Below are 21,525 nucleotides of genomic sequence, written 5' to 3' on the forward strand. Positions count from 1 at the left end.
AGGTTGACTTAGCTGCCACAGGGAGTTACTGGGGGAGAATCCAGCATCTGGGGTTTCCACAACGAAGTCCTATAGATTCAGCATTGAAATCCTAAAAGAAAAAGGACCCCCAAAAAGGCAGAGAGAAGAGGGCTGTATTGCCTTCCTGGTGAATGAAAACAGGTTTGAGCCCATTGAAGCATTCTGTTTGCTTGTGAGGGATGAAGTCTGTCAGTTGCAGGAGAAAAGAGAGCATTCCAGGTGTTCCTGTGACTTCTGGTTAGTAGTCTGAGGACCATCTTAACTGTTTTGCTAATTTGGTTATGGATTGGTTAGTAGACAAATTAGAATTCCTTCATAGTCCCCTGCTGATGTGTAGAATTGGGAAATAAGGTATTTGGGGAGACTCACCATATGGTTCTTGTAAAAAAGCATAAGAGGGTATGAGCCCAGTAAAAGAACTTTTAGACCAACTAGAGTGTTTGGAATTGCCCTAGGTAACCATCAGAATTGAATCCTCAGGCTAAATTTCTTACTGCATTCACCATGTGCTGATCAGGTGTAAGACCAGACTCCAGATCTCTTCCTTCATTTACCCAAGTACTTTAGTGTCATTATTATCGGTACTGGACTTCTCTTGGTTACAAGCCAAGCAAATCATGTGATCCTCCCTCCAACAGTAGTGTCCCCCCTTACCCTTCCCCAAAACAGGCACGTATTTTTACAGATGGACAGACAAATGGTTTAAGTTTCTATAGTGCCTATAAGTGACATGTCGAATGGGGAGGCTGGGCTTCAGACCCCTGCCCATATTTGTATCAGCTAAGATAAGAATAGAGCTCTAACATAAAAAGAAGATTTGGGATCACAGTGGGTCTCTTTCCTTTGGGATACTTCAGGGGAAACACTGCTCATTGCCTTGATTCATTAGGATGAACCCTCAGGCCAACGTTCTAATGATGTCTGATGAGGTTGGATAAAAAGGAGGGTTTGGGACTTACCTGGCAGTGCAGTGGTTCAGACTCTGCACTTCCACTGCGGGGGGCTCGGGTTTGATCCTTGGTCGGGGAACTAAGATCCCACATGCCGCAGTGCGACCAAAAAGAAAAAAAAAAGTTTATTCTAGGCCCTGTAAGATTATTTCCCTCTTCCTCATTTAAGCCTCAAGGACCAACGATGTCAGGTATAAGGCACTGCTTCTCAAAATACAGTTTTTAGGTAGGCTGGACCTACCCCAGTCCTAAAGACATCTCTAAAGCTTCAGCCTGAAATTGTACATTTTAAATAAGCACCTGGGTGATTCTTATGCCCATTGAAATTTGAGAAGGACTGCCATCAATGAATAGACTGAAATTTGGGCTGGCTATGGCCATGGCTGAAGAACTAGGCATGCTGCATCCCCTCTTCAGACCCACTGGCTCCCTTGGGTAAGATAGAGCACAGTGCCACCAGATATGATTTTACAGCAGGGACATAGTTCCTGAAATAGAGTGGAAGTAAATGGGTGCCACATAGGATGAAGTCTGAGAGAGGAGCCCTTAGAATTGCCTGAGCATAGGTGAAGCAGGAAAAGAGTCTCAGTGACCAAATTCAGGAGTTTAATTTGGGACAACTCCAGACACGAACATATTGTACACATCCTTCCACCTTCAAAATTTTAGCTTCAGATAGACTTCTTTTTTACCAGTGGTAAAGTAATTTCTATAGAGGAACATGTTTTTCAGGAGCTGCTAGATGGTTCCTCACTTATTGCAGATGGTTGCTTCAGGTGGACATGAAACCACAATGGAATTCTGCATTGCTCTGGCATCCATGACCTCATGAGAGAACTATGGGATTGCGCTTTTCGTGCCCTCCCCCATTCCCAAATCCCTGACAAGAGGCCCATCCTCTGAAAAGGAGTCCCTGGTGAGCTCTTTTAGGCTCAACCTGGTAACAGAATTAGCCTCATATTCTCAGGCCATTTGCCACAGACAGTTTCTCTAATTCTCAACTGAATTTATAGTGAATGTACAAACCGACACATTTCCATATGTGAAATCACCCCAAGTGACTTTGCCCACAACTAAATGGAGGTCAAATCCATATGCTTTCTGCACATCTGAGCCACTGCCTCGGTGTGTCTGAGGATAATGTATCCAAGACGGAAGGGAACACACACAGTAGTGCAGCCCTCTCAGATGGCAGAAGGCGGTGCAGTGTGTCACTGTCAGGGGAATTCACGGTCAGCGATGTTTCGATGTTTGAGATTTTCAGCCCCCGATTCCAGTTACCTCTGATCGTTAGATGTGAACATGGAATTAAGAAGAGGGTAATTAAGGACACTTATTGAGTCAGACTTACACCTTAGAATAAGGCTTTTATTGTTTAGAAACAATCTTCCAGAAAATGAAATGATCCAAGATTCCCCAAAAATATTTATTTATACAAAGATTTTGAGAGTAATATTTGTATTTGTCTTTATACCTCAGTCTGTGCGTCTGGGGCCAAGTCATTGTGTGGCACTTGTGCAACTTCCCCGCACGCCTCACACGTTGTAGCACCTGCTTCCAGGGACACCAGATGAGCACAAGGTCTCGGGGGGTCAGGAGGGGAAACCCATAATGCCCAAAGGCTGCAGAGACCCAGAATCCAGATATGTGCGCCCTGACCTGGAAGGTGTCTAGCCAAATGTCCAAGGAGAAATACGATCTAGGAAGAAGGCGAGAGGAGGAACCCAGGGGGCAGACCAGAGAGGGTTAATTCCCACCCTCTGCTTCTGAGTTCAGCATGTCCATAGGGCCCAGGAACTGCATTACCTGGAGTCCGCCCCCCCACCCCAACCCCGTAATGACCCTTGATGCTGATTGACGTCCAGGGGACAATTTGCAAAACTAACAGATTTGTCCATAATCCCAGGTAAGTATGGGATACAATTCTGGGACTTTGTCTTGGGAACCTGCCTGAAGACAAACACTTGCCTTGTATGACGTAATCCAGGTCCCCTCGAGCAGACGTGGGGCAGCGATGGATGAGCAATCTGACCTCAGCTCCAAGTGTCTTCCAGTCTGGCCCCCCGGCCATTCTCTGCCCTTCCTCCTCCCTAGGGTATCCCAAATCCCTTGGCCCTGCGACGTGTCGACTTGCCATCCCTCTTCCTCTGTCCCCACCACCTCTGTCTGTGACACAGAAAATCTGTGTTCTGAAGAGTTCAACCTTCCCCTAATCAAACCCACACTTTCTTTACTACAGTGATTCTCAGAACCAGCAAGAAAGAGAAATGTTCCAAAAGGGAACCCCCGTCTCAGCCATCTGCCTGGAGCTGAAGGTTGTGGCCAGGCCTCAAGGTGAGGTCCATCGCTTTTGTGTTTCCCAAGGAGCAGGCAGGCAGGCAGTGGCAGTCCCTCCTCTCTCTCTGTAGCAGGCGGGCCTCAGCTGCACTTGCAGGACTTCACCACCATGTTCGAGAGCTGCTCCACCTTGGCGGTCCTCCCGACATAGTACAGGATGGTCAGGGGCTCCAAGTCCTGGGGTACGCAGCAAGGGGAGGCCGAGGCTTCAGGGTTCAGGGTGTTGTACAGTCCCAGCACCTGGGGAGGGAGGCATCATTGAGAGGTTGGAAAGCCGAACCTCAGGCCAGGGGCCCAGGGACTCTACAAGGTCTAGGGGCTGCTCCAGAGACTGAGCACGTGGTAAATGGGCCACTGGTGCTACTTCAGAGGAACTGGTGGATCCCAGTTCGGGTGAGTGGCGGGTTACTGTTCATCCACGCGGGATGCAGCACATGGCGTTTGAGCGTTACCGGCTTAAGCATAACCCCCATAACTGGGGGACTTGGAATTGATCATGAAATTCTCTTGGTTGTGAAGAAACACCCCTGTGTTGGTTCCTCCTAGCCGTAACTGGTCACTTCGGTGAGAACCATTCTCACTAAACATTGCCTTGTGCCATTTACTCAGTGCCAGAGTATAGGGCCCCAGACAGGATGCAGAAACAAGGAGCTCTGAGGAAATACGCTTCACAAGTTACTGCCCTGTCTTGCCTTCCTCTTGAGGGAAAGACAAGCTAGGTTCGGTGCTGGACTTCCCTCTCTTTCCCTTTGTTTCGTATAGTCTTCTTCTGTGTGCTTTACATTGTCTTTTAAAATAACTTTTCTACATTCAAGAGGCCAGAATTATTAGAGTTCTTTATCCAACGGTAGAGGCCTTTCGGCCCCAATATTCCTTGCCAGCCGTGTGCATCTCTGACATAGGGGGTGGCATGTGACAGTAATTAATTTCCATAGTACAAAAGCAAATAGACAAAGCAACTTAAAAGTCTGGGTGAAACTAGGGAAGGAATTTTAAAGGGTAGAATGTGGCCCCCTAGAGTTGGGCCAGGGTGCCAAGATCGGAACCGTCACCAAAGGGATTTTACACCCCAGATCATCATCCGCTCGTTCAACATGCAGCCCTTCATGCATCCTTTTTAACAAGTGGCCTACTTGGCTTAGCCCCACCCCCCCCACGCGGCATGACCCTGTTCCATACTGAGCTGTGGGTAGTGTCTGCGCTGCGGAGGTATGGGCACGGGCCTGAGCAGAAGTTGGCGTAGTAGCCCTTAGGTTCATGGACCCATTTCCAGCCCAGATCCTGTCGGAAGTCAATGTAGAGAGGGCGCACACAGCAGTTCTCCTCCAGATTGCTACAACAACGACAATGAAAATTATTTAAAAATCAACCTAAAAGGAAATCACCAACATAAAAAACTTCACAAATAGCCCTCATATTTGCATTGGAGTCCTTCCTGGTCATCATAAGAGGTGGCTCTAATCAGTGGAATCCCAGGTTCAAGTGCATTGAGCTGTACTAACTATAAAGGCATTTTCCTCTGTTGAAGACCAGAGTCCCAAGGACATAGTAGGCGTAGATATATACATACATAGATAATGTATGAAGAAGAGAAAAGGCAAAAGTGGCCATGCCCCTTTTACAGCATGAATCAAAACAAAGACTTGAAGTGTTCCACATAAAACCAAGCACTGAATGTTACTAGCAAACTCAACTTTGTTGAGGTTGGTTTTATTGTTACCTGCCTAATGTGCACCCAACCAGAAATAAACGCTAAGCTTATGCACTTACGTACTATAGTAAATAACTGCTTAGTCTAAGTCTAGAGGCTATTGAATCAAAACGAGACATATCCTTCTATTAGATTCATGATTCCTAGATTACCCGAAATGTGATTATCAGGCCACTTCAATTCCGTTGCCTGCAGAAATCCATTTGGCAATACCCCTTGCCAAGTGGGCATCTGGCCTGTACTTCAGTACCTGCTGAGACCTAGAACTTGCTACTTCCAAAGGCAACTATTGGCCAAAAGCTGGCTTCTTGTGGGTTCCGAGGGTAAACCGTGGCAGACATTCTCATTTTTCTACTCATTTTTCTACTCAAGAGCCATTCTTACCCTGCCTTCTCTCTTGCCACCACCCATTACAGTCTGGAACACCAGATACTTGTTTTCCTGGCCTCCCTTGCAGGTAGGGATTGTCATGTAACCCAGCAATGACCAATCAGACATAAGCAGAAGTATGCAGTGGGCGAGGGCAAATTCTGGCAAAGGTATTTGATTCTTTATAAGTCACAGATGGAAGAGGAAGGCTGCTGGTTACCTCCTTCCCTCCTCTTGTCTTGAGCATGGACAGGATACCTGGAGCTCTAGCAGTCTTGCTATGTGACCATAAGCAAGGGGATGAAAAGCCAACATACTGAGCATGGCAGACTGGAGAGTGTCCTCAATGGCATAAGTAAGCAGCCAGACCAACCTTGGGCCTGCTGCTACATGCTTCTTATGAACAGGAAATCCCCTGTGGTTTAAGCCACTGTCACTTGCAGCCAAGAACATCCATTCCTAACTGATTGAGAGCCACACAGAACAAATGTACATGCCAGCCTTCAGTTGGAGGCAACCACACTGCCTTTCCTATACCTTCTGTTCCTCAAGCTCAACATCCCTGGTCCATTCCATTGTTCCTCAGAAGACATGGCTTTAGATCTAAAGATTTCCCAGTTCATCCTCCCCAGCTCCATTCGGGCATCCTCCTCTCCAGCCAAACTGACCCATTCGTGCGCCTTCCTCTACCCAAAGTGCTTCCTCCTCCCATATCCCTACATACTCAAGCCTCACTCAGCCTTGAAGACTCAGCTCAAATTCCACACCCTTCAGAAACCTTTCCTGCATCCGTAGATGAGCTCCTTGTTCCAGATTCCTTAAAGCACTTTATCTTTCAGACCTTCTCATGGATGTGGTCATTTTCTACCTTTCAGTAATTGCTGTTTGTGCTTTTTTAATCCCCCTCCCTTATAAATGAGAAACTAAAGTATTCCTAAATAAGATGCTATTTTTTAATCTCTTTACAGTGGCTACCCAACTATTTCCAAATTAGTTCATAATGTCCCTAGCTCACATTCCCCACTGCAAATGGAGACTGTCCTGTTTTACCTCATCCAGTAGCATCCTTGGACCCTTCACAGGGAACTGAGCCCTTCTTTAATGGAAATCTCTGCATTAATCTCCCTGCCACACAAACATACCCTACAAGTATTTTAAAGCATGAAAACCATGGAGAGGCCAAGCCTCTAATCCAAACCGTTTTAGCAACTCTCTCCTCCTCCTCTACTTTGTCCAGGCCCTTACAGGGCTGGGCTGTGGGGAAAACAGTGGGGCTCCCAGAAAAAGATTTGTAAGAGGTTCTAAATCTCCATTCCTGGGAGATGTTTGTGAAGAGCATCAGGGACCCTCAGTTGGGGGTGGCTTAGGCCTGGGGCCTGACACACAGAGAAGGCATGTCTCAGGAGTCTGTGGGTCCTGCATGAGCCCAGGCTTACCGGAAGCAGTAATTGGTGTCCAGGGCCCGCTTCTTCCTCTGACCTCCCTGGCCTGGGTTGTCCAGCCGGTCTGGGGGAATCATCATGAGGATTAAATGAGGGCTGTGTTCCTTTTTCTTCTTCAGTCGCCCCAGATCTCCTCTGCCTGGATCATCCTCACTGTCCACACCTGTGGAAGGGAAGGAAGATGACGGTCTCCTGTCTAGGGAAGGCAGGGTGGCTGCTGCTTTCTCATCTCATCCCCCCACCGTTCAGGAGGAGGGACAGTGGGGTCTACAAGGAAGGGGTGGGTGAGATGCAGCTTCATGCTAACATCCAGCTGCAGGAAGGGGAAGACTGGGTGGAGGAACCGGTATCTAGGGACGCGCCAAGAGGCCCCTGGTCAGACCCCCTCATGACTCCTGTGCATACATCCTTCAGAGGGCAGAGAGCCCTTCCCGAGATGCTTCCTAGGGAATCCACAGGGACTCATGAAGCATCATTGTCACTAGGCGGCTCTAACACATTTTCTTGAGCTGACAGTTTAGATTCTGAGACTTAGAGCTTGGGATATGAGTTTCCTCTTATAATCTGAATTGGTCAAAAATAGCACAGAAGTCTTACCTATGATTTCAGGTGTCACAGTTTAAGACAGTTTGAATGGGAGCCAGAAGAACAAGAATGAATAATTGTTAACATTCGCATTGCACTTATGGTTTCAAAAGTGTTTTCTCTATAAAACTCAGATAAGACCACGAAGTGTATGGTAAACAGCTTAGCAGACAAACCGGAAAGGAAACCTGCCGTTTCATCTGCAAAGACTGAAAACTGAATTAGAAAGAGTCTCAAGTAAAAGAAGATCTATTTTGTGACGGCCAGCTGCTGGCTGTTGTCCATCTCCACCAGGGACAGGAACGTGAGGAGATGAATTTGCATGGGCACAGGAGGGACTTGGACCTCATGCAGGGGCACTGGGACTGGAAGATAAATGGGAAGCTGGACCTCAAACTTCTTTTTCTGAAAATCTTCATGAACAAGATAACGATTAGTGAAGTGGGAGGATTTCAACCCAACCCGGGCTGTAGGTAGGGACTCCAGGGTCTTTTGAGCTCTGAGTTTCCTAGATTAGGATGTCAAATGATGTGCTTTTAAAAAAATAAGGCTCTGAAATAAGGCCCATGAAGGGTCAAAGGACTGCCCAGGGCTGGGAGTCAAGAGAGGCCTGTACCTTTTTCCAGACACGCCTCTGACCTCAGGCTTTGAATTGGTTGGTTTGATCTTGACAAACCTCCTGGCCTCAGGTGTGCCTCAGTCACCCACAACAGAGCTTAGAAAGGAAAATAGTACTTCCTGGAATCCAGAGATTGTCTAGGCTGAGTGCCTTGGAAACATACTGGAAAACCAGAAATGACTCTCAACTATTGCCCTCAGTGCAAATACCCTGAGGCCCAAAGCAGTCGTTCAAACCCGGATGTCGAATCGGGTGGGCTCGGCAACATCTGGAAAGCCCAATAGTTGGAGTGCTCATATTCACAGCCACCAAGGTTTATTTCTTTTAGGGAAAGCAAAGACAACTATTATTTGCTGAGCATCCATGCACTCTATTTTACATTCGTTATCTCATTTGATTTCATGACAACCTGGTGAAAGAGGTACTGTCATCCCCAGTTTGCTGCCTGAGCTCAGAGAAGTGGACCAGTTTGTCTACATGATTTCACGGCTCTTACTAGCATAACACTGTCTTCCAGATGCTAATGTATTCTCTATAGAATAGAGAGTTCTGGCTTTTGGGACAAAGCAGAATCCCTCAAGTACAAAGCAGTTGGCCGTCTCCGTGAGGGAGCTCATTTGGTTCCTTTCCTTGGGGTCTGGTAGGGGTTTCCTGTTACGTCTTGCTTCATTAACTCCCTGACCCATTCTACCATACACATCCATTTTGTTACCTTTGAATTTGATTTCCATCACCTCTTGAATGTTTTCCAGGATATCCCCATTGGGCTGAAAGGTGTGACATGGACAGTGAATGCTGATTTCCAGACCTAAGTTGGATTCTGCAAAATAAGACACAGCAATGGTGAGAAAAGCAGTTTGTGTGATGAAGAAGGGTACCCACCAGTCACACACAGAAGAGCCAGGGCCTCTGCCGCCACAGGCAGCCATAGGAACTGAGTTAGACTGAGGCTCACAGGTGACAGAAAGTGCTGCCAAGGCTATAGCAGACCTTCACGCTCATGCTGCCACATTCCACATATTTCTGTTGTGCTACAAACAACCAAATAGAGGCATAAACTAGTGGGCACCAGGAAGGAAAATTTTAATAGTCATCTATTTTCAAAGAATGGTTTAGGAAAAAAAAAAAATGTCACCAGCCCACTAGGGGGCAAAAGGATGAGGGTACAGGAAAGAAGGAGAAAACCAGTCACACCCCCTACACGTCGGTTGAGAGAGGAGATATTCTAGCTGTGAAAGGACGGAGGAGAGAGGCAGAGTGCCTGGAAGAGACCAGGGAAAGCGGAAAACTGAAGAACTGTGGGGTAGAGAGGCTGTGATTCAAAAGGCCACAAGATGGGAGGAAGGGGCACAGGCTGAGCTCTAGGATTAAAATTCGGAAAGCAAGGCTAGAGCAAGGTCTCCGGCAAGCAAGCAGCAGAATCAGTCAACGTGGAAGAGGCCACCATTTCTACCAGGGCCACAATTGTAGACAGAGAGAGAGAGGTAGATTCCAGAGGAGATAAGATGCAAATCTCAGTTACGCTTGGCTATATTTTCCTTAAGGAACAAGGACATGATGAGGTCAAGAGTTTCTTCTTTGGCAATCCTTGTTCAGCTTAACGGGGGAGTTGTAAATGTATCCAGCGGGGCTGTGGATGGCTCACTAAGGGACAGCCAGGAAGACGGTTGTGAAATTAGAGAACAGGCCGGAAGAGAAGGCAGAGGGCCATGGCCGAGGGTCCAGATGGCATGAGCTCGGAGAAAACAAGTGTGAGGAAACCTGGAGGCACCAGGGTTTGGTGGCTGATGTTGTGGGGCAAAAAGGCCAGCTCTGGCCCTTTCTCCTATTGGCTGTGGGATCGGGTATTTTGGTAACTACAATTGGGAAAGCAAGGAAACTAGTAAAAGGGGTTGCATTAAGTGGAAGGAAAAAAAGGAAGAATAAGGAATGAAAAATTTGAACCCAGTCGTTTTGTGCAGGGAAACCAGGTAGTCTGATATCATGTCAGTCCTGGTGGATAAGACTCAATCGGGGAAGCTCTCTTGATCCGGGGCAGCAGCCAGCTATGGTCAGGTATGGGAGAGGTCGTGGGAGCATGACCTCTGAAGTCAGGGTCAGCACCTCAGGGATCTGATTGATGCCCTGCTCTCAGAGGTCACCCTAGTTCTGTGTGAGCATCCAGCCTTGGGGCCAACCTGGGGTCTTCCAGAAATCTGATGTCAGCAGGGAAAACCCCAGAGCCCAGGCTGCCTCAGCATCCTTCTCACGCGCAGAATGGCCCAAGCCCAGAGATTCCAGTCAGCATTAGGCAGACCTGGATGTCCCAGTTCTACTGGTTAAAAACCAGCCCAATCCCTTCTTCCATAAACTCTAGATCCCAGCTTCGTTTGTTCCACCCCAATCAGGGCAGCCTGTGGGACACACTGACACCTGCTGAGCTTGAAGATTTCTGTCCCAGGTTAGCTTTGGTGGGCTGGGGAGGGGCCAATATAACAAGGAAGCTGAGCCCCAGCTGGAGAACAAGAAGTGAATAGAGAGGGATGTATATGGAGTGTCCTCTTTCTGGTTTAAGGCGGCTGAAAGAAGGAGCTAGAGTAGCTGAAACAGGCTACATAAAACATAGTACACTTCCTATTACCCAGAAGGGTTTAAGTAGTCCGGGAGAGACCTAGAGTGGACAAGTCCTATGAGTCTGTGAGTTAGAAAGTCAAGACACAGACAGATGTGCTGGGGAGAGTTAGGGTTAGGGTGCAGGTAGTGAGTGTGTGATGGTGCCTGGCTTGGCTAACAGGCTCTGTCTAGGTAGAGGGCTCAGAGAATGATGACGATAATCAATCACCAACATTTGTTGAGTGTTGCTACATGTCACGCACGGCTCTAAGACTATGTGTGCATTAACTCATGTATGTAATCTCCATACTAATCCTACAAAGCAGGAGCTATTATTACCCCCTCCCCACATTATACAGATGAGGACACTGAGGCTTAGGGAAATTAAATATCTTGACCGAGGTATCCAACCAGTAAGTGGTAGAACCAAGATTCAAACACAGGCAGCCTGATATCAGAGCCACACCCCTAATTGTTAGAGACAAAGAGGGACCAAAGAGGGACCAGTCGGGCCCATCAAGGTAGTTGCCCACACAGTCACTGAGATACAAAACGGCTGTGTATTCCCAGTGTGCCCCCTGTCCTGAGCCATGGTGCTGGGCGCGTTCCCTGCCTGGCCTGCTTGGGGAGGCCAGGCTCTGCACACAGGGGAGCCACAGACTGTGTGGAACAATAGCACAGGGGTGTGAAGACCTGGGCCCACACCCCTGGAGAGGGCTCCAGCCGGCTCTGGGCCCAGAAGGCAGCCTGAGAACCGGTGCACAGTAGGCTCTTAGATGTTTGCTGAACTAATACAGGACTGTATATGGGACTCAGTTTCCTCACAGTCCACACCGCCAACTGCTCCATTTGGAGTCCATTTACTGCCTTGTTTGGGGCCAAGAACCCTCAAGAGACTCAGGATCTGTGCAGAAGTAAAGGTCTGTGTATGACTCCCCTGTGCGAGGGGTGGGCAGCATCTGCCAGAGCGGGAACTGAAGGTTCCAGAGAAGAACTAACCTCAGAATTGGCAGCGGTGGGGACGGTGGGTGGGGAACCCATAGGTTTTATTACGAAATTATCTTTTTGATGTCTCAAGGAGGATGGAAATCATTCTCAGTGCAAACTTCTCATTGAGTTCTGCAGCTGTGAAAATAAGAACTCCTTCAAGTGCCCAGGGCTTCAAAGAAATCCAGGTGGAGCTGATCAAAATCAGACAGGGAAGCTGAGAGATTCATTTCCCCAGCCTCTCCTCTCTGTAGCCATGTCGGGCTCTAGGCAGAGTTGAGTCAGAATTCCCACAGTGCTGCCGTCAGCTGGTGCACATGGGTTCTCCCAGGTTTTTGCCTTCGTGCTCAGTCAGGGAGATAGGAGGGAAATGCCAGTACCCTTGGAGCTGAGGCAGGACCTCCAGCCCCCTATCTGCCAACTCAGCCACCAGGTTGTGCCCCTCAGATGGGGACCTGCACCCTCGGATGCCTACAGAGCCCAGCAGGTTATGTAAGTGAGCAAAGCGAGCCAGTGTATCACGTTGAATGGGGGCTGCCAGCCGCACTCCTGGGGAACCCTGGGGAATGACGGGGCCTGTGGTGACGTGAAGAATGCACGCCCTGCCTCAAGAGGTGGCCCTACTCACCTCTGACGGATTGTTACCAGGAAATCTTCCCATTTGTCAAGAAAAGCCAGAAGTCTAGGTTTTATGTGAAACCTCCTGACTTTAAAACAAAAACTGTTGACCACTAGTTAAATTAAAACAATATTGGTGGGAGACGCAAGAGGGAAGGGATATGGGAACAGATGTCTATGTATAACTGATTCACTTTGTTATAAAGCAGAAACTAATACACCATTGTGAAGCAATTATACTCCAATAAAGTTGTAAAAAAATATATATTGGTAGGCCAACCAGTTTGTGATCTCTGCCTTAGAGCTTCAACCCCTAATTTCCTAAAACACTGAGGACAAGGAAGGGCCCACCTGCCCAAGGGACTCTGGGTATCAGTACGTGGATGGATGGACTGTGGCTCCCCAGCAGCTGATGAGAATAGAAAATTCTTCACAAGAGGGATACAAGGAACAGACAGGACCACCTTAGATACCCTCAACCCACTGAGCACCGGACCAGGCAGTACCACCAAGCAGAGAAGGGAAGAACTAGCAGAGCGTGATGCCATGAGGCACCATCACTGTCCATCAGGAGACTCAAGTTCTAATCCAGGCTGGAGGACCCTGGTCCAGCCACTTAACTTCTCTGGGCCTCCATCTTCTCATCTGACCTAATAAAAGCTTACTCTCCCATAAGGGGCCGAAACCTTGGAAGTTCTCTTAACTACAATGGATCCTTAAAATAGCTCTGTGAGGCATGAAGGGAAGACACCATTACCTATTTTCCAGGTGAGGAAGCAGAGCGAGTGGGTGAGAGATTTGGGACACGTGAAGTTTGATACGCCTATTGGACATCTCTACTTGGATGACTGCCAGGCCTTTCAAACTTAATCGGCCAAAATGGAACCTGCCCCCAAACCTGCTCTTCTCCCAGCCTCCCTATTTCAATAAGTGTTACCACGTGGGTGTTCAGCCCAAAATCTTCAGTCATCTAGACTCCTCTGGTGTCCTCTCACCCCATATCTAATCACCAGTCAGTCCTATTGGCTCTACCTCCAAAATAGAGAACAAATCGGCATCATCTCCATACACACGGCTACCGCCCTGGACGAAGCCCATGTTGCTCTCACATGAGCTGCTGCAACGGCCCCTAACTTCTTGCCTTGACCTCATGACAACCAGAGAGTCTTTGAAAGACGTAAACCAAATCGCCTCACCCCCACTTCCCCAGCCCTGCTGTAACCCACCCAGGACGTCTCATCACACTTGGAATAAGTCCTGACACCTGACCGTGGCCTTACAGGTCCTACATCGTATGGCTCCAGCTCCTCTCCGACCCCCCAGCTCACTCTGCTGCAGCCACACCTGGTTTTGCTCCTGCTGCTTCTCACTGGTTTTGCTTAGCACGTCCTTCATCCTGACCTTCACAGACTGCCTCTTTCTTGTTCCTCAGATCTCAGTGCACAAATTCCTTCTTCACAGAGACTCCCTGAGCATCTGATGTTGGACCCCACCCAGTCATTCTCGCTTTGCCCTCTTTCTGTTCTTCCTGGTACTTATCACTATAGTATATATAAAAGTCTTATTCATCAATATGTTTATTTGTTTACTATGTGTCTCTCCCGCCAAAAGCCCTATGAGATCTGGGACCTCACCTGTCTGGTTCACTGCTGGATCCCCGGGGCCTGGCTCAGAGTGAGCACTTAGTCACTATCAGTTGAGCGAACGAATAAAGGACACACAACAAGGCAATGGCCAAGCTAGGCTTTGAACCCAGATCTGTGTCTCCCCCAGTTCTGTCCTCTTCCCTCTGTGTCATGAAGGACCAAGAGACCTGAGGTTCCTTCCAAAGTGCTCATCCTGCGTCCACCTACCTCTTCGTAAGAGCCATTCACGCACAGTGTCTGTGACGTCGAAAGACAGCCACTCCGCAGCGCCCCGCGTGGGCAGATTCTTGCCATCGAGATAGCGCTGCTTGGCTATGTGCTCATCCGGCTGGAGGATCTACAGGACAGAGGAAGGAATAAGTCCCGAGGCCAGGACGGGGCACCCGCGTGTCATGAGGCAGGAGGACGGAGAGGGGCTGCAAGAGCAAACTAAGCTTCTTAAATGTTCCTTTGAGTTCCTCCGTTAAGTCTTAATCCTCTTAACGACAGACACAGATACAGAAACTAAGGCTCAGAGAAGGTAGGATTCACACCCAGGTCTGCTGAACTCTGAGCAGCGTGGAGGCCCGATCTGGCCAAGGAACCAGCTTTCCCGCCTGAGTGCTGTCTGTCCTGGGAGGGGGCTCACCTGGAAGAGCTCAATCCTCTGCTCGCTGCGCTTGGAGCTGGGGTTGGGCATCCGCAAGACCCGGAATTCCGCTCGGAACAGGTTGGTTTCATTTTTCTCCACTGAGGACACGTTGAAGCGGAAAATCTTGGAGGTGATCCCTTTGGGACAGACGGCCAGGTCATCTAGGAGGCAGGGCAGTGGGGGGAGGCACAGCATGAGCGAGACCCACGGGGACAGTGTGCTGCCAGCGGACCCTCACCAAGGGGCCAGGGTTCCACCTGTGACCTCTCTAGAAGATTGAGGCCTCAGCCCTAAAGGTGGAAACCCAAGGAAGATCCGGGGTGGCCCTGGAATCACACACAGGCCTGATGGAGAAGCAGGACATGGAGCCCCAGGACGGTGGCACTAACAACTGGCCCCTCCAACGCCTCACCTCGCCATCCCCACTCTGGCAGGCTCTCCAACCTGCTTTCCTACTCTTTTAGAAAACACAGATTCTCCAGTGATATCAGCAATTTCCTCTAGCAGTTTAATCGTTGTTAGCTAGTTGATTCATTCATGCGTTTGTTCATTCAGGCATTCATTCATTCATCAGACATGCATTGAACAAATACTATGTGCCAAGCACAGGCTAACACTGGGAAGCAAAAAGGAAGAGACAGGGCCCCCGCCTTCAAGGAGATTAATATCCAGGGGAGGCTGTTAGTACATGGACCAGACAACAGGACCAGAGGGAAAGTGCTGAGGGCCTTTGGAGAAGCCTAGGAGTTGCTGCAAACAGGTCAGAGGAGGGAGAGGGTTGAGAGCACTTCGTGGAAGTGGTGATTATTTAATCTGGGTGATTATTTGATCTGGGTCCTGCAGGGGGAAAGGGTCTAAGGATGCAGAGGAAAGAATTTTACATGAAAGCACTGCTGGAAGCACAGGCAGGGAGGGGGGCAAACGCACGTGAGTAAGAGGGACCTGAAGCAGCCAGGCTGGAGCCCGTGGGACAAGGTCAAGACAGTAGACTGGGGTCCACCTGCGGGGAGGCTGAAACGTCAGACCGAGGGGTTGGATTTTATATCATTAACAGTAGGGGGTCATAGAAAGTGACACTCTGGATCTAATGAGACAGCACTGGTGTGACAAGGAGCCCACATCTGGAGCCTGGCAGACCCCCCAGATGTTTCTTCAGACTGAGCCGGTCTATCACCATTGGCTCCTGTCTCTCTAAGGGTTACTCTCCCTGACAGCACACGCTATGCCAGCCTCTGTCACCCTGCTGGCCTCTGAACCTCCATCCACAAGACAGAAGGCCGCACATGCTCTTTCCCACCCCCTCGGCCAGATAAAGGAGACAGGAAGATCCTGTCATTTCTTTACAACCTCAAGGTCTGAGCAGCATTAACACCCAGAGAAAAACTTTCTACACAAATGGTAACAATAGCCAGAACTTGAAATTCAAGCCCAGAGACCCAGATTCCACACATAATGAACATGGCTGGAACAAGCCCATAATCACCCCAGGGGTGGTTTAGGAAGTCGTGGACAGGGCGGGAGGATCAGAGGCCTGGACACAAGCACATGCGCTACTGAGCTGTAGGAAAGGATGAGTGAGTGTTTCTGGAAATTGCCATCTGGTGGGTCTGACACTGGTTCTTAGAAAATTAATGGAACAGATGTTGGGAAAACAAATGTGTGAACGCTAGCTAATGAAGCCCTGATTAATAACTGGCTTTGAAAGAACGAATACTGCCAACTATTCCCTAAACCATTTCGGATAAAACCAGAAAGAGGGATCATGATGGCAGTTTAATTTTTGAGTTTGCAAGTCTGTAACCCTCTGGACATGGGTAAGCTCCTTGGAAGGGAAACCTTCTCAAGTACTGACATACTTGGGTCTCAGAGGAGCTGTCATCAATATGGCTTCAGTTAGACTAGTACCTCCAGTAACTGTTGAAAGAGGGAATAAAAGATATGTCAGTGCACTGTGTGTGTGTTGCTATAAAAAGGAAAAGGGGAACAGAAAATGGCCCATGCCAGCGAGGAGAGTCAGACTGGGGGCAAGACAGTGGGGAGCCAGGGGACGGGGGGTGATGAGGCAAGAGTGTCTTCAGGACACCCTCGTCACCCTTCCTCCTGTTTCTTCCAGCCCATCAATCAGATATCTGTTCCCCAAGCTAGACTCCTCTTGGTGGGAATTTCAAGGAGATTTCAAGGGGATGGGAAAGGTCATATTTTATCCCTGGGATCTACAGATTTCTAACAGACTCAGAAGGGACATTAGGGGTCATCTAATGCAACCCACTTCAGACAAATTCATGCCCATAGGGGTCTTGGCCAGGGTCACACATGAATTAGTTGACACAAGCAAACTGACACTAGCAAGCAAAGCTCAGACACGATCATTAGTGATTTTAAAAGAACTGTATAGGAGAGAAAATAAAATGTAAACATAATCTTCTTGACAATTAAATCCACTGAATACTAACGACACTTTAAATAATTTGTGGAATGAGCCAGAGTATAAATAAATAAATAAACTAAATGTAATAACACTATCTTACATTTCATAGAACTTCTATTAACTCATCTGACCCTCTAACAATCCTTGAGGAGAATGAGAATAAGTACAATTTATCATTTTACAAATGAGAAGAGTAAGTATCAGGAAAGTTAAATCACTCTTCCGAGATCACTCACATAGCAGGTGGCAGAGGTGGGATTTGAACCCAGGTCTTCTGACCTCATTTACTGAAGCAAAGACTCTGGAAGTTGGAGGAGACCTCAGAGTTCATTTAGTGGAGGGATGATTTCACCAACAAACTGTAGCAGGATTCCATGACATGGGGCTAGAGTGCCAACTTATGCTCCAGTCAAAAACCACTTCCCAGTTTTGTGATTAAGCCATGCTTCGCAGAACACTAGTGTTATTGAGAGCTGGCCTAGGAGGTCCACCTTTTCAAATTAAATTATGACCAACTTTTTCTATTGCACACAAAGTATATATATTAATGGGTGCCATTTTCTCCTTTTTACTATAGGGAGAGAAAAATCAGCAAAGAATATTCATGGCTATTCAGGATATTCATGGAAAAATCTGGAAACAGCTGACCATGTTTAGACCGGGCATTTTTTAATGCTTTCAGACACCTGGGCTCCTAGATGTACTTCTGCTTGTGTTCATCATTTCTGCTAGTAAAATTACTTCTGGTTCCAATGATGGCACTACATATATCAGTGTGGCAGTGCTGCTCTACCCTAGCTGTTCCTTAGAATCACCTGGAGAGCTTTAAAAACAGATGATGCCTGGACCTACTCCCCAGAGATTCTGACTACCTCACTGGAGTATGGGTGGGTCCAGAGCTTTTTTTTTTTTTTTTTTTTTTAAGATCTCCAGATGATTCTAATATGTAGCCAGGATTGAGAACCACAGTTTATAGTGTTCTGCAAAGGGTACCATGGCATCCAGATGTTCTGATAAACCACAGCTTTAAGGATTCAGCCTTTAAATAGGTTACCCTTTAAATGTTAACCCGTTAAAATATTGTCTGGCCAATGCATTGTTTTGTAAAATTTTGAATTAGAAGCCCATGAACATTTTAAGCCCAGGTTAAAAGTTGGGAAATTTCACAGAAAGGTTTTCTGCTCTTCTGGGAGGCAGTTAAGATCTAGTCATGCTGGACCCATATTCCCCAATGCAAAAATTGGCAGGAGCTGAGCGGTGGGTGCCCTCTTTTAATGGGACATGGGCAGTTCCAAGTCCCCCTGCCACCAGTCTCCCCATACACCCTATTCTCTCCATGACTCTGAAGCCAAGTGTCCTGTGCAGTTTGTCATGGTCCCTGTGCTGCAGCCTTTCCTCTAGATCATTTGCATCAGCGGCCTGGGCTCTGTGGGCTCTTGTGTTTGCAGGCCTTCTAAGGAAAGGTTTTGCCCTTGTTCACTGAGTCTTAAGCGTCAGTGAACTTAAAAATCAATACGGAGCTTGTTAAAAATACAGATACTTCATGACGACACCCCCAGAGATTCTGATTCTGTAAGGGTAGGCTAGGACCTGGGAATGCACATTTTTCACATTGACCTAGCCTCTAGTCCACACTTGGAGAAACACTGACCTAGCGTGCAGAGAGTATTGGCACTTAGATCAAATAAATTCTTTCAATAAGAAACATCTTGTAATTTTCAGAATGAACAAGATCTAAAAGTAGCATCCAGAAAAGAAACGCTAAAGTATCGTTTTCTCTTTGCTCGTGAACTCTGGGTTCTCTGGTTGTCTTAGCGTCAGACCTCGGATGAAAACAAGAGTCTCCTGCCAGACACAGATAATTACAAGCCAGAAGTTAAAACAGCACCTACACTGGTAATATCTTGATAACAAGGATGACAAAAGAACTGAAAAAGCTGTGTGCTTCCCCACCACGTGGGTCAGAGGAAGCCTCTACCCACTTCCCGTAGCAAAATCCTGGAGAATCATATAGGAATAAGATATATATGAGTCTTGCCTTCACTCCCCAGCAGAGACCTGTTGAATCATCCCAGATGTATACATAGAATTGTTCCAGCTGGAAGGGAGCTTAGAGATTATCTCTAACTTTACAGATGAGGAAACTGAGGGTCAGAGATGTGACTAGCTCAATTCCACATGGTGTAGTTGCTTAACCTGCTTGAGATTCTTAAGCAGATAATGAAAACGCTTTTGTTGAATTTGGGAGAATGTAGCAGTATGAATCTCCAGGCCGTAAAAATAGGCAGAGCTAAGAAAGAGCACACCCAGTGATCCCTAAGCAATCTGCCACCAGGGTTACTAACATACAGTTATAGCTCCTATGCCCACCTGCTTGGTCCAACATGTGATTCATTCATATCATAAACCAAAGTTCTCTTGGAGCCCAAAGGTTAAAGGTGGGACATACAATGCGTATTTTATGCTTTGCATTATTGTTTAACAGCATGCATTCTGTAGGGAGGATGTCTAGGTTACAGCCCTGGTTCTTTTGGGGCAAATCACTTAATTGATGCATGTTGCAGTCTCCTTATCTGGAAAGTAGGGAAATCGGGGTACCCATCTGACAGGGCAGAGCCAGAGAACGGGTCTTATCCTCTTTGCTCTCACCTTGATGCCCTTTCTCCTACGCCACTGGAAGTTAGTCCTTCTTGCACTTTGCACTCCAGGCACCCTTGTCTCCTTGCCCCAGCTCCTGCTGTCACTTCCCTCTGAGAGCCTGACCACTGGGTACCGGAAGGGGCTGGGAGTGATGAAATGTGATCTCATCACCTCGGCAGCAGGAGCTCTGGCACTCAGGTCCTACCAGTGCCCCACCCACAGACCCCGGCCCACCCTCAGGAGTTCTAGACACTAGGCTTCCCTCGCCCCAACCTTGGAGGGTGGCTCTCTGCTCCCTCTCAGCATCTGTTAAACGTTGGCATCTGCCCACTGCCTCTTTATAATTAGTGTGCCTTGTGCGTCTGTCTCTCTGGGGCTGGCTCAACACCTGACCAGCCGGAGGGCAGGCCAGGCCTGCGTCTGCTCAGCCTCTGTGTCACCTCCAACAGCTGCAGAGTCTGGGCCTGCTTCCTGTTTGCACCTGCAAGGCTCACTGGCATCACCCGTGTCCCACGGGGCCCCGGACCCTTCATGATATCTCAAGTCGCATCCTGCCCACTGTGCCAGGTTTCTTCCTGCCTGATCATGGCTCTGTGGCTCCAGGGCCACCCTCACCTACTGCAGTTTCAAGGAAGGTCCTGGTGCTGCAGCCCGGAGCTGCCCAGCATCTGTGCAGCCCTGTCCTGGGTGTCCCCAGGGCTGTCCACTAATTGTACTCTGAGTCTCTGCACACATGTCCACTGGCACCTGGGTGCCCTTGCATCTCTCTGGCTCATTTGTTCTCAGCTTGAGATTCCAGGCGGGGCGGGCCCCGGTGACATAGATCCCTCTTCCCGGGACTCCTCCTCCTGGCCCGGATCCTTAAGACCCGAGTCCGTTCCTCTTGCCCTGGACTCTCCTCACACCTCTCCCGCAGGTGTCAGCTTTCCACCCTTCTCCGATGTTTGGCCACTATGTCCTGCTTTTGTGGGTGCCCAGGGGGTTGGGGGTTCAGCCATTCAGCTGCTGGTGCCTCTGGGAACCATAGGCCCCTGAGGACCCTGAGTCAGCCTCACCTAGAGAACCCTGGGCAGGGAGCACTAGCTCTGCTTCACTCTCCGGCCACCACCCCACACGGGAGCCACCTCCTAAGGCAGCCACAGGAAGCCGGAGTGGGACCCCCTCACCAGCAACCACAGGCTCCTGGGCCTGGCATGGGCCAGCTCCCGGTGAGGCCTCTGGCCCCTTCTGCCAGAGCTGGTCCATCCATCGGCTGCCCACTCCTCCTTCTCTCTAGCCAGGTTCCTTTCAGCCCCTGCGGTACCCCCGCTGACCACCCTCACCTTGCCTGTTCCATCCCATTCTCCCACCCCCCACTCTGGGCACTGCCCACCTCTCAGGTGAGCCAAGGCTGAGGTAGCCTGGGCGTCGAGGACACCTGCTGGTAGGAAAAGCAAACAGAGCTATTCCCAGAGTCCCTGGCCTGTGAGTGGCTCACATTCCTCCTTCCTGGGCTGTCAGTTTCTCAGCATCTGCCAAATCTCTCTCTGTTGTATTGAGGTTTTTTAAATCCCCGTTCAGTAAACACACATGACTTCCACACGTGTACAAACACACACAGACGTCTCACCCAGAAGCCTCCCAGCTTCTCGGCACAGACAGGAGCTTCCTGGGAAGACACACTCCCAGACACACGTCCCCTCTGTATCCACAGCCACACCTCCCACCCACTCTTCCCCTGACACGCAGACACAAAAGGGCTGCCAGCCGTCATCTACACATCCAGAGCCACATCCCTGCTTTCCCCGTGTCCACGGGCCCGGAAGACGCCCATTTTGCACCCATGAATCTGTGTACCGTACGAAACCAGACTACACATCGCTTTAAAGCACACAGCCACGTGAACAGAGGCGCATCCCCTTCCCTCACGCACACAGCTCACATGGGTCACAGGCATGGTGTGGACTGAA

The 21,525-nt window shown here is 48.7% G+C and overlaps 1 protein-coding gene across 2 annotated transcripts in view; it reads right to left on the minus strand.

The window, feature by feature from the left end:
• Positions 1-2,340: 2,340 nt before the first annotated feature.
• The window catches only part of TGFB3 (transforming growth factor beta 3), a 28,067-nt gene continuing 8,882 nt past the window's right edge, over positions 2,341-21,525 (minus strand). For both annotated transcript variants that reach the window (XM_082617961.1, XM_082617962.1), the window contains exons 3-8: positions 14,506-14,669; positions 14,085-14,214; positions 8,747-8,854; positions 6,825-6,993; positions 4,488-4,641; positions 2,341-3,548 (exon numbers count right to left, since the gene is read on the minus strand). In XM_082617961.1, the coding sequence (XP_082474087.1) occupies positions 3,390-3,548; positions 4,488-4,641; positions 6,825-6,993; positions 8,747-8,854; positions 14,085-14,214; positions 14,506-14,669 (884 nt within the window). In that variant the 3' untranslated portion in view covers positions 2,341-3,389. The remainder of the gene's footprint in view (positions 3,549-4,487; positions 4,642-6,824; positions 6,994-8,746; positions 8,855-14,084; positions 14,215-14,505; positions 14,670-21,525) is intronic.

This window comes from Mesoplodon mirus, assembly GCF_964341445.2.
Source record: "Mesoplodon mirus genome assembly, chromosome: 4".
Taxonomy (NCBI): domain Eukaryota; kingdom Metazoa; phylum Chordata; class Mammalia; order Artiodactyla; family Ziphiidae; genus Mesoplodon; species Mesoplodon mirus.